The 12,192-nt window shown below is 42.2% G+C and overlaps 1 protein-coding gene across 1 annotated transcript; it reads right to left on the bottom strand.

Annotated features, from left to right (window-relative positions):
* Nucleotides 1–2,270: 2,270 nt before the first annotated feature.
* On the bottom strand, nt 2,271–11,367 carry GPR78 (G protein-coupled receptor 78). Its single transcript, XM_050947921.1, has 3 exons — nt 10,262–11,367; nt 9,666–9,779; nt 2,271–4,741 (listed from the first exon to the last, which is right to left on the bottom strand). Exons 1-3 carry the CDS (start codon nt 10,927–10,929, stop codon nt 4,504–4,506), a joined length of 1,020 nt encoding a protein of 339 aa, XP_050803878.1. The 5' UTR covers nt 10,930–11,367; the 3' UTR covers nt 2,271–4,503.
* Nucleotides 11,368–12,192: the final 825 nt, after the last annotated feature.

The following is a 12,192-nucleotide window of genomic DNA, read 5'->3' as shown; positions in this document are numbered from 1 at the left end:
CAATGGTATAAAAAAAATCAGTATTATTGATGAAATACCTGGCCAATCCGCGAGCGTGCTGCTGCATTCTCAGTGTAAGTCACAGGACAGTTATTTACTGTGTTTGAACAAAACAGTCTGAAAATGAGCTGCAGCATGTGCCTGCTGCAAGAAAGAAAACAGGGTGTTTGGGTGTATAAAGAGGGGAATTAAAAAGTGAAGTGAAGGTGCTAATGAAACTGTTGTATAAGGGCCTCATCAGGCCTCATTTGGAATATTGTGCGAGTATTAAAGCTTGAGCTTAATACTTAAAAAAAAGACATTTGAATGTTAGAAAAATGTGTCTAGATAAGTGAAGCAAAGCTAATTTAGGGTATGGGGAGAATGTCTTCTTAGTAAAGATTTCATGAATCGAACACATTTATCCTAGAAAGAGAAAGGAAGCTTAGTTGCATAGCTAATTAAGGTTTTCAAACACCTGACATGATGCCACAAAGGCTCGAATAAGAATCTGTTCACAAGATGTGAAAAGCGCAAGATTCAGAGTGTAGCCCATGTTAACCCCAAAAAAACAGGCAACAAGGGGAATGGACACAGGATGCAGAAAGAAAAGTTTAGGCTGGATAGCAGAAATGACATTTTTGCCCAGAGGGTCTTTAACATACACAATAGGACTCCTAGCAACCTAACAGGGGCCATTAGTGCTAATGGACTGAAATCTAGGATGAGGACTTCTTCAGTAATCAATAACATTTCTAACATTTTACACCTGCTTAAAAAGGAGAAGGCAGGAGTGGACTAAAATGATTGATGGTTCTTTCTGTTCAAATGTGTTTTTGTTCACATTTATACACACCAAAAATCCTAACTACTTTATTTACAATGAATGAACACGTTTCTGGTTAAGAACCACTGAAGTTTATTGCATACTCATAAAAGTCACCAGAAATTATTCAGCCCTTACTCTGAATCTGCTATCATGCTGACCTCTCTGCATGTCTGGGGAAAAGGGGAATACCAATGGTGGGAGGAGGACTGGGAAAGATGGGAGTGGGACAAATCGTAATGCTCTCCACTACTGCTATTCTGGATTGTGTCGCTGCCGTAGGTAGTGGGGAGAGGCTGCTGTAACTTAGAGCATCCCCTCGGCTGCATAAATTATGTCCGTTGCCATTTTGCCAACATTGGGAAGCCACAAAGGTGGTTTAAATCCTTGCCTCAGCCTGCTGTGCTTTGTCAATGTACAGAACAGAATCTGACCCACAGAATGGAGAGATTTACTTAGACCTGCTTTTCAAAAAATCAGATGCACAACTGTGCACCTAACCTGCTCGTGCAGTTACCATGATAAGATACACACACTGGCTATACACATTAATTACAAACACACCAGGACACTTGCAGATACAAATACCTGAATCATGCTGAGTGTCCATGAATTTGTACACATAACTGTACAGGAATTTCTGTATGCGCAACTGCATATGTAACTTTTTTGGGAAAAAAAACATGCTCATTGTGTCATCTAATCCCCAGCTCCCTGCTAGTACAGGCTTTTTTCTCTACAGTATCTTTTCAAGGGCTTTGTCTAGTTGAGTATTAAGTAGCTCACAAAATGATGAACTGCATTTCTAAAGATAATTTTAACACATTAAGATTCAAAGCTGCTATTTTTTCCAAGCAACCTTAAGTTTAACCCCCACTCACTGAACTTAAGATCACTTTCTAAATGCACTGTAACACGTGGGTTAAAATGATGCTGAAAGAATTCTGATTCCACTGTAGTTTTCATATAGACAGCTTGAAACAGAAGAATATTGCATATGTCTGTCAAAGTGAAGTTAAAAATCTCTTGTGTTAGTCAGACTAGGGTGGGATAATTCCATATTCAGTAACCATTCTGTGATGATGATTATTCACAAAGGTACATCAAGTGCTAATTTATACATCAGAATTATCTGCTCCTAGGGCTTCATCCTGAAAGGTGCTTAGTAACTTCTGGAACTGAAGATCACGGGAACTGAGGGCACTAAGCCTCTTACCGTATTGAGCTTCTATTACAAAATATATGCCTGACACTCTATCCTCAGCTGGTATGAATCAGCATGGTTCATTTGACTTCAAAAGAGATGCACCAGGCTTCACCCAGTTCTGGCTCTTGATTTTTAAAAGAGTGATGTCCTGATTTCAGATATTGTCATAATATCTTATGTTTCCCCTTTCATATTTATTTAACACTAGAAAATGTAAACACAAATAATATATTTATTCATTTCCATATTGTTTTGGAGGTCACATTTTGCAATACATTCAGCTAAGTATGAAATGTAATACTCAAAGGGAGCAGCATTGTCTTTAAAAAACTATAGCTCAGCTAAACATTGCAGCTATCATCAAATGCACTGAAGTTCACAGATCAATGTCGTAGTGACAGATGTTAGAGCACATCAAAACTTTTTGGCACAAAAATGCTTGACTCTAAAACAAATTAGCATTCCTCCAGGAGAGATGTCTCATTGTTACACTGCTGATGCAGTTGCTATAAAAGATTTTTTCTGAAATATTGTATTTACACAAAATCGGAGAGAGTACAATGATTTTACTTAGTAGGCAAAATCATGATAGAGCACATTCAGCTTTAACACTAGCCAGCTATAGGTGCAGAACATGGAGGCCTAATTTACTTGCATTAGAAAGACCTCAGCTTTTGAAAGCAGAGGATAACATGATGAAACTGTATTTGCTATGCAGGATGAGCCTTTTCACTGACTTCGCTGAGATTTTAATAGGGCCCTCTAATCCTCTCAGATTGCAGATAATGGGCTCAGTCCTTAAACTGCTGAATGCTTGACCCTGGTCCTGCAAAGTGGTTAAACATATGCTTAACTTTAATCATGTGCATAGTCTCATTGACTTCAATATGACTTACCTAAGGGCTTAAAGTAAATCACATGCTTAAGTGCTTTGCTGAATCAAGATCAGAATTCTCAGTTTATTGCAGGATCAAGGCCAATATTCTGTCCCTAATTTTAATGCTACTATAGCCTAAAAAAAACACTCTATACTTTGTCTTATAGGTATTCTTCTTCTTAAAAATACATTTTAAAATTGATTTTGTTTGGTTACAAAGCATTAGTTTATTGAGCTCCACAGAACACTGCTCATTCATATCCATTATAGCATATAGTTGATGGACTACTGTTCATAATTTGTTCCAGTATTTTCCAAAGACTTTTTAGATGAATAATAATAATTAATAATAAGTAATAATTAATAAAGTAATTAAATAGGTAAATTAAAGGCAAAAGCTCATACCATATTGCTGCTTTTCACCAAATTTACCTGATGTATGAAAGATTTTTTCCCATTATATTTTCTTTAAAAATAATTACTCTATTTTATCCTGGTATATGTTATCAGATAGCTCTTGAACAAAAAATATCTTAAATATAGTGTCACTTCTACAAACTAATTGACCTGATTTCCTCCTAATAAAAGGTGTGTTGTGTGGACCTGTCTCAGTGACATAAATTACAATGCTAGTTAAATATCAAAGGGATAGCCGTGTTAGTCTGGATCTGTAAAAGCAGCAAAGAGTCTTGTGGCACCTTATAGACTAACAGATGTTTTGGAGCATGAGCTTTCGTGGGTGAATACCCACTTCGTCAGATGCATGTAGTGGAAATTTCCAGGGGCAGGTATATATATGCAAACAAGAAGCAGGCTAGAGATAAGGAGGTTAGTTCAATCAGGGAGGATGCTAGTTAACTAAATTCTGATTATGTCTTTGTTGCTGTCACTGCGATTATTGTAATTATGTGGTATCACAAAAGTGCTAAATATTAGTAAATCAGATACATAGTAACAAGATAACTTTGGTTATGCTTGATAAAATACTGGCATACTGAATACACATACCACTTTTAAAGTCTATGTTACAATCATGTTGCCTTATAATAAATAATAATAATCTCATTTTCAAAGTGCTCATCCATAATACCCATTCTAGGCATCAATACAACAAGCCATCAGTTAAAATACTCTTTTAAAATGTTCTAAAACTAAGACAAATCCAGGATTGCAGATGCAAATATATTGTACAAATGGTGCTCCAACTATCTGTTCATGCCCTAGGCTCCAATGGTCCCATAATCTTTGCTTGAAGAGAGTAGGATGCTAGATCCTCAGTAAAATTCCATCTGGAATGTTATAGGCTTTAAAAGTTAAACTCAAACCTTGAACTTACTCCACTTGCCAAGAAGCAGTCAGTGCAGAAGGCAAAGCAGTGGCTAGGCAGAATCACCTCTGCCCATCCTGGACAGTCTCTCTGCAGCTACATTCTGTACCAAATACAGACAATGGAAGAGCCTGTTTTGAAAGCCCACAATGAAATGCATTGCAGGAATCCAGCTTTCATATTCAGAAGGTATGCTTCACCAGTGTCCAGTCCACGTGATAAATCAGGTGATATCATTCTGGTGGCAAAAGTCAGCCCTAGCTTGAAGACTAATGACTGTCAGGATGTTAGCATGTTCTGTGTAAGCAATAATCATTTTCAGTGTCTAGAGAGCTGTTGTAGCCAGATGAAGGATACAGGTCCCTTTTAAGTATCCTGTTGACAATGTTGATCATGACTTTCTTGTACTGTTGACGTAAAAGAGAATAAACAAATGGATCTGATGCAGCCTTACTGTAGGTGAGGCACTTGCTTACAATCCCCCAGTAGTAGTTTATGGTAACAAAAGGAAGAAGTTCTATCAACCTGTTAAACATTAACAAAGAGGAAAAGCTGAAGGTTACATCCACACTAGCAAACCATTCAACTCACATTTTCAGGCATAATATCATCTTAAGAATTAATTTTTATACTATGCAGCACCCGAGGGGATGATCCTGCAGTCATTACACAGGTAAATTTATGGGAGATTTTCCTGAGTAAAGACAGCCATGAGGAGGAAAAAGTGTATTAACTATATATTTAAACACTGAGGTCACATACTCCCATGTCTTGTATTCAAAGAAGTGTAGCAACTTATTGCAAAACCTTCTGCCTAATTCTACTTGGTGAGCTGTCCTAGCAATTGGCAATATATTCAAGATCTTAGTGCTGTCTGACAAGGTTTTGCCTTTCTGACTGCTTCCCTCTCCCTAGGCAAGCTGTAGAAAGACGTGTAAGATGTACTATAGAATATGGAGCTATATATCCTTATGTAATGATATCGTGAAATGTTATGTACACCTCTTCCCTGATATAACGCGACCCGATATAACACGAATTCTGATATAACGCGGTAAAGCAGTGCTCCGGGGGGAAGGAGGGCAGGGCTGCTCACTCTGGTGGATCAAAGCAAGTTCGATATAACGCAGTTTCACCTATAACGCGGGAAGATTTTTTGGCTCCTGAGGACAGTGTTATCTCAGGGTAGAGGTGTATGAAAAGAGAATACATGATGCACTGGTGTGATATAAAGCACCTCAAGATAATACACATTGTCTCATGGACATTTGCTCTCATTCTCGATCATTCAGACTACTTCCCCTCTCTTTTGCAATCACAAGATATTCATGTGAAAACGACTGCAGTTGCTTACTTGGAAAAGTGGAATTAGGAAAGTATTTATGCATTTTTAACTGTCTGTTAATATTATTTAGCAGATGGAAACAAGGAAGAGATGTCATTGCTATGTGACCAGCTACCTGTCTTTACAGCACCACCATGTGCTCTGTGAATCACCAGTAGTCACTGAACCACAGGTTTAGAATCTTGGGCATAAAGACTTTGTCAGCATGACTTTGAGATGGGTGTGTTAATCATGAGTAAGTCAGTGAGTCTGTCATGGAGGTCATGGAAGTCATGTATTCTGTGATTTTCTGGAATCTCTGTGACTTCTGCAGTGGCTGGTGCGACTGACCCAGGTGCCACCTGAACAACTCGGCCTGCCACTGGGCCAGCTGCACTGACTGCTGCTCAGGCAGTCTCAGGCCACAGCACCCCCCACACACACACAGCATCAGCAGGAGTTTTGAAGTGTGAGGGGGCTCAGGGCTGAGGCAGAGGGTTGGGCTTTGGGTGCGGGAGGGGGTGAGGGCTCAGGTATGAGTGGCTCCCCGGAAGCAGCAACATGTCCCTCCCTTGGCTCCTAGGTGGAAGTGTGGCCTGATGGCTCTGTGCACTGCCTCCACCTGCAGCACTTCCCCCTGCAGCTACCATTGGCCGTGCTGCCGGCCCTCACCTCCCCCTCAGCAGCAGCGGGGGTCCCAGTCCACTCCCACAGTGCCCCCGAAGTGTCCCCAAGCCATCCCCTAGAGCACCCGCAGTACCTCTGGGCCTCCCAAGTTTTAGTCAGGGGTATATAGTACAATTCATGGACAGGTCACAGGCCATGAATTTTTGTTTAGGGCCATGACCTGCCCCTGACTTTTACTTAAAATACCTGTGACTAAAATGTAGCCTTAATCATGAGTGGTGAAATTGTAACTGAGTTAAGCAGGTCATCTCAAATGAGTGACAATCAGCAGCATACAGAACACCATACTATAACATCATGTATTCTGCCTATGTCACATCTGCTACTGAAAAACTCTTTTAATAAAGTGGAGAAGTTTCTTTACAAAATTATTTGTATAATTTTTCATATCTATTCACCCACAAAGCCTTAATTACCATGGGGCAGGCTGCACAGAGCTCAGAAGACACCATAAATACCTTTGAGATTGACCTAAACTATCTTTTCTATACATTAAAATGTAATGATTTTGAAGTGTGATCTCCCAGGCATTTCCAGAGCTAGGAATGAAGTCTTGGTCTCTTTAGGAAGCTTGGAATTTCCTTTTTCTTGTAGTACAAAGCTCTCATTTTTCAGAGCTGAAGAATATTGGATTTTAAAGTTATATGCCTATAAAACCTGGCACACATTCAGGACTGAATATTATGCATCCTGGGCCTCAGAGAGGTGAAATACTGCAGCAAATTCCACAGCTGTGTGTGTGTGCATAGGGTGGGGAGAGGAGAACACTTCTCTGGCAACTGCATTTAAAGAAAGTAGCTGATATCTGTAGCTTCTCCAGGGCTTGGAATGTTAGAACAAGTCTCAGGGAGATGGATTAACGACATAAAGCAGGCAAGGAGGTCAAAAAGTGCATTATAACTAAGTGTATCATGTGGATCTGCAATTTATCACATGGTACGTGGTTCCTCGGTTTATCCTGTATTGGATATCACCTCCACATATGGTATTTATGCTTGATCTGTACAAAATGAATATTTTTGTAGAACACTGTCAAACAGAAGAACTGTATATATAGATATACTTGAGTATGTCTGTGTATTATATAATAGATTATGGTCCCAATCCTAATCTACAGTAAATGGAAAAACTCCCATTGACCTCAGTGAGCTAAAGGGTAGTGATGATAGCAATGCTGTTATAGCAAGGATGAACATCATCCATTGGGTTTAGTCCCAACAGACAAAATTTATTGTTGATTTCCAAAATCTCATTAACATTTCTGAAGTTAGGGGCAAATCCTGATCTCAGAGCATAGCCTGCGTAGCCAGGCAATGTGCTGGGGAATCCTCTATCCCAGAGCATCCATGAAGACTATTCTAACTCAAAGGCTGGTGTGGTCTCTGTGGACCCGACACCGCCCATCAAGTGGGGAAAGAACGGAAGGTCTACATGGCAACAAATATTCCAGCCCTACCCCAACCTTCTCCCTGGTCTAACCCTGCAAGGAGCCCTCAGAGATGCCTATGTAGCCCTCCCCAAATCCTTTCCATTCTGCTGCCCTCTGAGGCCATGGGAGCAGGGACAGAATTCACCCTTGATAAGTGCATTTTAATTTTCTTGCTACTGACATATGCAGTGTCACTTAGTGCATTAAGAAAATGCATTATTAGCTGACATTTACATAACACCTTGTCTGGGGAATGGAGTGGCTTTCTGTTTCAATTGTTTATGGGAAATATTTCAGAATTAAAAAGTGTCTGGAGGCCGGAATTTGCTGAACAGGGTATAATACAGCCTGAATGAAGATGGCAGAATCCATCCTTTGCTTGGTATAGAGTTTTAGCTTGATGGTCACAATAATGAACAGAAAATGACTCATACGGTACTGAACATTAATCAATTAACCTTTTAACTTTCTGGTGTCAAGTTAATATTTGTAACAGTTCTTCTAGAAGAGGGGAAGTGCAGCTGCCTAGCCAATCAAGCAAGAACCTTTCAACTAATAAAAAAGTGAAATAATAAAAAATGTCATCTCAAAAGTTAAAACATACATAAGCTAAGGCTGGAAAAATTGAGAACAATTTATATGGTCTGTCCTTCAAAGCTTTCTTTGGTCCAGCTGTCCCATTGAAGCCAAGTGTGGTAGGAACAGGATGAGTGAAGATGATAGTATATGGCCCTAATTATTCAAAATCAGCATATTAAACTCAAGATTTTCAAAAGTTAGTAGTGTTTTCGGTGTTTGGGTCTCCAGCCTGATGTGTCTTCAAAGGGCCTGATTTTAACACTTTCTGAAAATCAGGTCCCTTCAAGGTGTCATAAATTGGTCACCCAAAAAATTCAGGCTCCCACAAAACACAAGTCACTTTTGAAAATCATGACTCAGTTTCATCCTTGTTAAAAATAACGGGCTGGATTCTCAGTGATGTAAATCAGTGTAGCTCCATTGGTTTCTACTCTGCTGATTTACACCACCTGAAGATCTAGTCTGTTGATATTTTAACTAACCTCTGATTTAAACTGGATATTTTTTAGTATTTAGGAGCTGACACTTCCTGGAAAACTATCCTGGACCATTGAAGTTAGTGGGGGTTTTGCCACTGACTTCCATGGGCACAGGATTAAATCCTAGTTTATTTCTTCAATAATATTTCCCGGCACAGCAACTATGGGCCAGATCATCAGCTGGTGCAAACCTTTGTGGCTCCATTTAAGTCAATGAGCTTCAACCAGTTGAGAATCTAGTCATATGCCTCTAAAAAGCGCACACACACACACACACACACACACACACACACACACACACACACACACACACACACACACACGTATATAGATTGGAAAAACTGTCCCTGCTTTACACACACATACACACACACACACACACACACACACACATATAGATTGGAAAAACTGTCCCTGCTTTACACACACACACACACACACACACACACACACACACACACACACACACACACATATATAGATTGGAAAAACTGTCCCTGCTTTACTGTTTATTTTATACTTCAGTGCCTGAGTCCATCTTTGGACTAAGTAATGGAGGTGCTGCTGATAAGCCAGACTGCTAAAAACCCCCAATGGGATGTGATGAACTCCTGGTTTCAGTCCTAAAAGCCCACTCTTTCTGAAAGAGGCATCTATACCTTGTTGTAAAAAAACAAACAGAAAGATCTTATAAAACTGCACGGTCTCATATTACTTTATCAGTTTACCAATTAATCTGGTTTAGCATGATTTGGATCCCTATGTTTATATGTTCATATTTCCCCAAATCTATCACCCTTCCTCCAACCCAGTATCCCCAATGACTTTTAAGGTTTGTTTGTTTATTGTTATCATCTCAATGTCTTTTTGCTGTCCCAGGAATCTTGGGGTAGCTTATTCTTGATGGCATATTGCTCCCAAAGGCTCCCGGAAGAGGCAGGGAGTACTAACCTGGTGATAATGTAAGGAGCAAAGCAGATCACGAAAGACCCTATAAAAATACTGATTTTCTTAGTAGCCCGCTGCCGCCTCCTTTTCTGCTCATTAAGACAACGCTGTTTGACGCTGAAAAGGGAAAATAACAATCACTGCGTTAAGACAAGACGCGAGGAGACTCTTGAGACAACAGTAAAGTCTACTATAGAGACTCGGTTTCAGATGCGGGAACTTGTCAAATGAAGGATATGCAAACATGCCGAACAAAAGCCCCGAACCCACCAACCCTCTGGATACTGTTAGCGATATAAACACCCATGAGGGACTCAGCCATTCAGTGTCCTGGCTTTTCTGGGAACCTTCGCTTCCCATTTAAACAAAGCTGCCTATCCATATATCATCACAGGCTTCTGACACTAAATGAACAGATGAATTAATTAAACAGCCTTTGAAGTTAGAAAAGAAACGCTGCAGGAGAAGGGGCCATCATGTCGGTAGGACATGAATAAAGACGCCAAAAGGAAAGCAAGATATGGCTTTTGGGTCCTTAAGGGAGAGGGTGATTTCAAACACTGTGAACATATCGGAATTAACACACACACGCACATTACCTGGGATGGATATCTACCAGCAAAACCAGCGTTTGCATTGTAATAATGTCTATCCTTTTACAGTGGAACCTGGCCACTTTGAACACCTTTAAGTAGGTGAAACACAGTATCACCAGGGACAGCATGAAACTGGTGGCGTGAAACACGATGGTGAACACGGTAAACCTCCTCCTCTCTGTCTCTTCTCCCAGGTGCAAGGTGCACGAGGCATACACGTTGCTATAATCTACCCAAGAGAAAAACAAGGAGACCAAAGGGAAGGTCAAGGAATGAATCCAGGAATAGCTCATCAGAAGCAGGGCGTCTTTGTACCGCATCTTGCTGGTGTAACTCAAGGGGAACACCACGGCAATCCACTTGTCTATGCTGAGGGCTGCCATGCTCAGCATGGTGTTGGAGGTGAGGAAAGTTTCTAGGAAACCCACCGCTTTGCAGATGCAGTCACCGACGGGCGGCTGGTTTCTCAGGATCCCCAGCAAAGTGAAGGGCATGTTTAAGACTGTCAGGAGCAGGTTGCAGAAGGACAAGTTGACCAGGAAGACCCCGGGGACTTGCTTGCGGAGCTCGGTACTGTAGATGAAGCATAGCAGCACCAGCAGGTTGGACAGCAGAGAAATAACGAGCACCAGCACCAGGATAAAAGCCAAGAGAACTCCTGCCAAGTCCATTTCTTACCAGGTAGCCATGCGCCCCTTGGTGAGCAGAGGGTAGACTTCAGAGACGGAGCGGCAAGTGGACATGGCAGGTGCCTCTCGGGGGGACTTCCAGGGATTCCCAGGCATGTTGGTGGAGGCTCTGGGTGGATCTGAAGCTCTGGCTGCCGGAAAGCACAGGCGACCGGCCAGCCGGCGCTGTCCAGGGTCCTGACACGATCCCACCTTCTCCCCAGGTCGCGCCCGACCTGCCCGCTTCAAACCGCCCGCAGAAGTTCCTCCCTTCCCATTCCCCGACCGACCGACCGACCCGGGCACAGGGGGGAGGCACCTGCTCAGCTCCCAGCGAGTCCCTCCGGCTTCTCTTCGGCCGCTCGGCAACTCCGCTGCTCAGCCCCTGAAATAGTCAAAGCTCCCCAGCCTCCCGGGGTGACTCATGCGCAGACGGGGAGCGGCGAGCCACAGCCTCACCCAGGGAGCGCGGAGCAGCTCTGCCTCCCCTCTTCGCTGGGCACAGATCAGCTGGGAGAGCCGCCTGCCAGCGAGGGCGAGACAAACTTCCCGCTAGCGCGCGGCAGAGAGGGGAGCCGTGCAGCCAGCTGCCAATTAGTTATTAATCCTTTAGCGATTACTAATGCTCATGCATCACCGGCAAGGTGCCTGCTGTTTGGCAAGGCGCGCCAGTACCCTAGTAGTTATGATGACTGTGCGGGGGAGGGGGTTATTTCATTTATTATTATTTGGGAGGGGGGATGTGGCTGTAGGCAACTTGGCCCTCATGTCCCATAGCAGGTTTCCCTTGCTTGTTTTGAGTGATGTCTTCTCTGGCACCATTTCCCCTTCTACCTCCTCAAAGAGCCCACAGATGCAGTCAGCATTCAGGGACGGGGGTCATCTCCCAGGGATCATCACCAGAGCAAAGAAATCCAGCAGTGAGGAGTGTTAACGTACCGCAAAACCCGAGCCCTGCTATTCCTGGACTAACCCTTCTATTAAACCTGTAGACCCTGTTGGCCAAAGAAGTGACAGGCCCAAGGCTGTGATAGCACTTTCAGCAGACACCTAAGGTCTCTCTGAAACCACTTTCAAATCAACCTGTTAGTCGATAGGGAAAATATTTCCATAGCTAGAAGACTCCGTTCTTTTTCTTTCATTTAATAGTCACAAGGGAGAGCCAAACAAGATTTTAAAAGGCATACTTAAGGAGGACCCACAGTACTTTAGGGAAAGTTTGGGGGTTATTGGCAGAAATGACAGGTGGACAGAGACTGTGCCTAC

This window comes from Gopherus flavomarginatus, chromosome 3 (assembly GCF_025201925.1).
Source record: "Gopherus flavomarginatus isolate rGopFla2 chromosome 3, rGopFla2.mat.asm, whole genome shotgun sequence".
Classification (NCBI taxonomy): domain Eukaryota; kingdom Metazoa; phylum Chordata; order Testudines; family Testudinidae; genus Gopherus; species Gopherus flavomarginatus.
Note: the sequence above shows the minus strand (reverse complement) of the source record. Positions and strands in the feature narration are given on the sequence as shown.

What these genes read in the sequence shown, in the direction of transcription:
- GPR78 (XM_050947921.1), bottom strand. Translation starts at nt 10,929, where the DNA reads ATGGACTTGGCAGGAGTTCTCTTGGCTTTTATCCTGGTGCTGGTGCTC. An exon ending in CTGGTAGATATCCATCCCAG is followed by an intron (nt 9,780 to 10,261) that starts GTAATGTGCGTG and finishes TTCCCTTTTCAG; the next exon opens with CGTCAAACAGCGTTGTCTTA. An exon ending in GCTCCTTACATTATCACCAG is followed by an intron (nt 4,742 to 9,665) that starts GTTAGTACTCCC and finishes AATGTTTAACAG; the next exon opens with GTTGATAGAACTTCTTCCTT.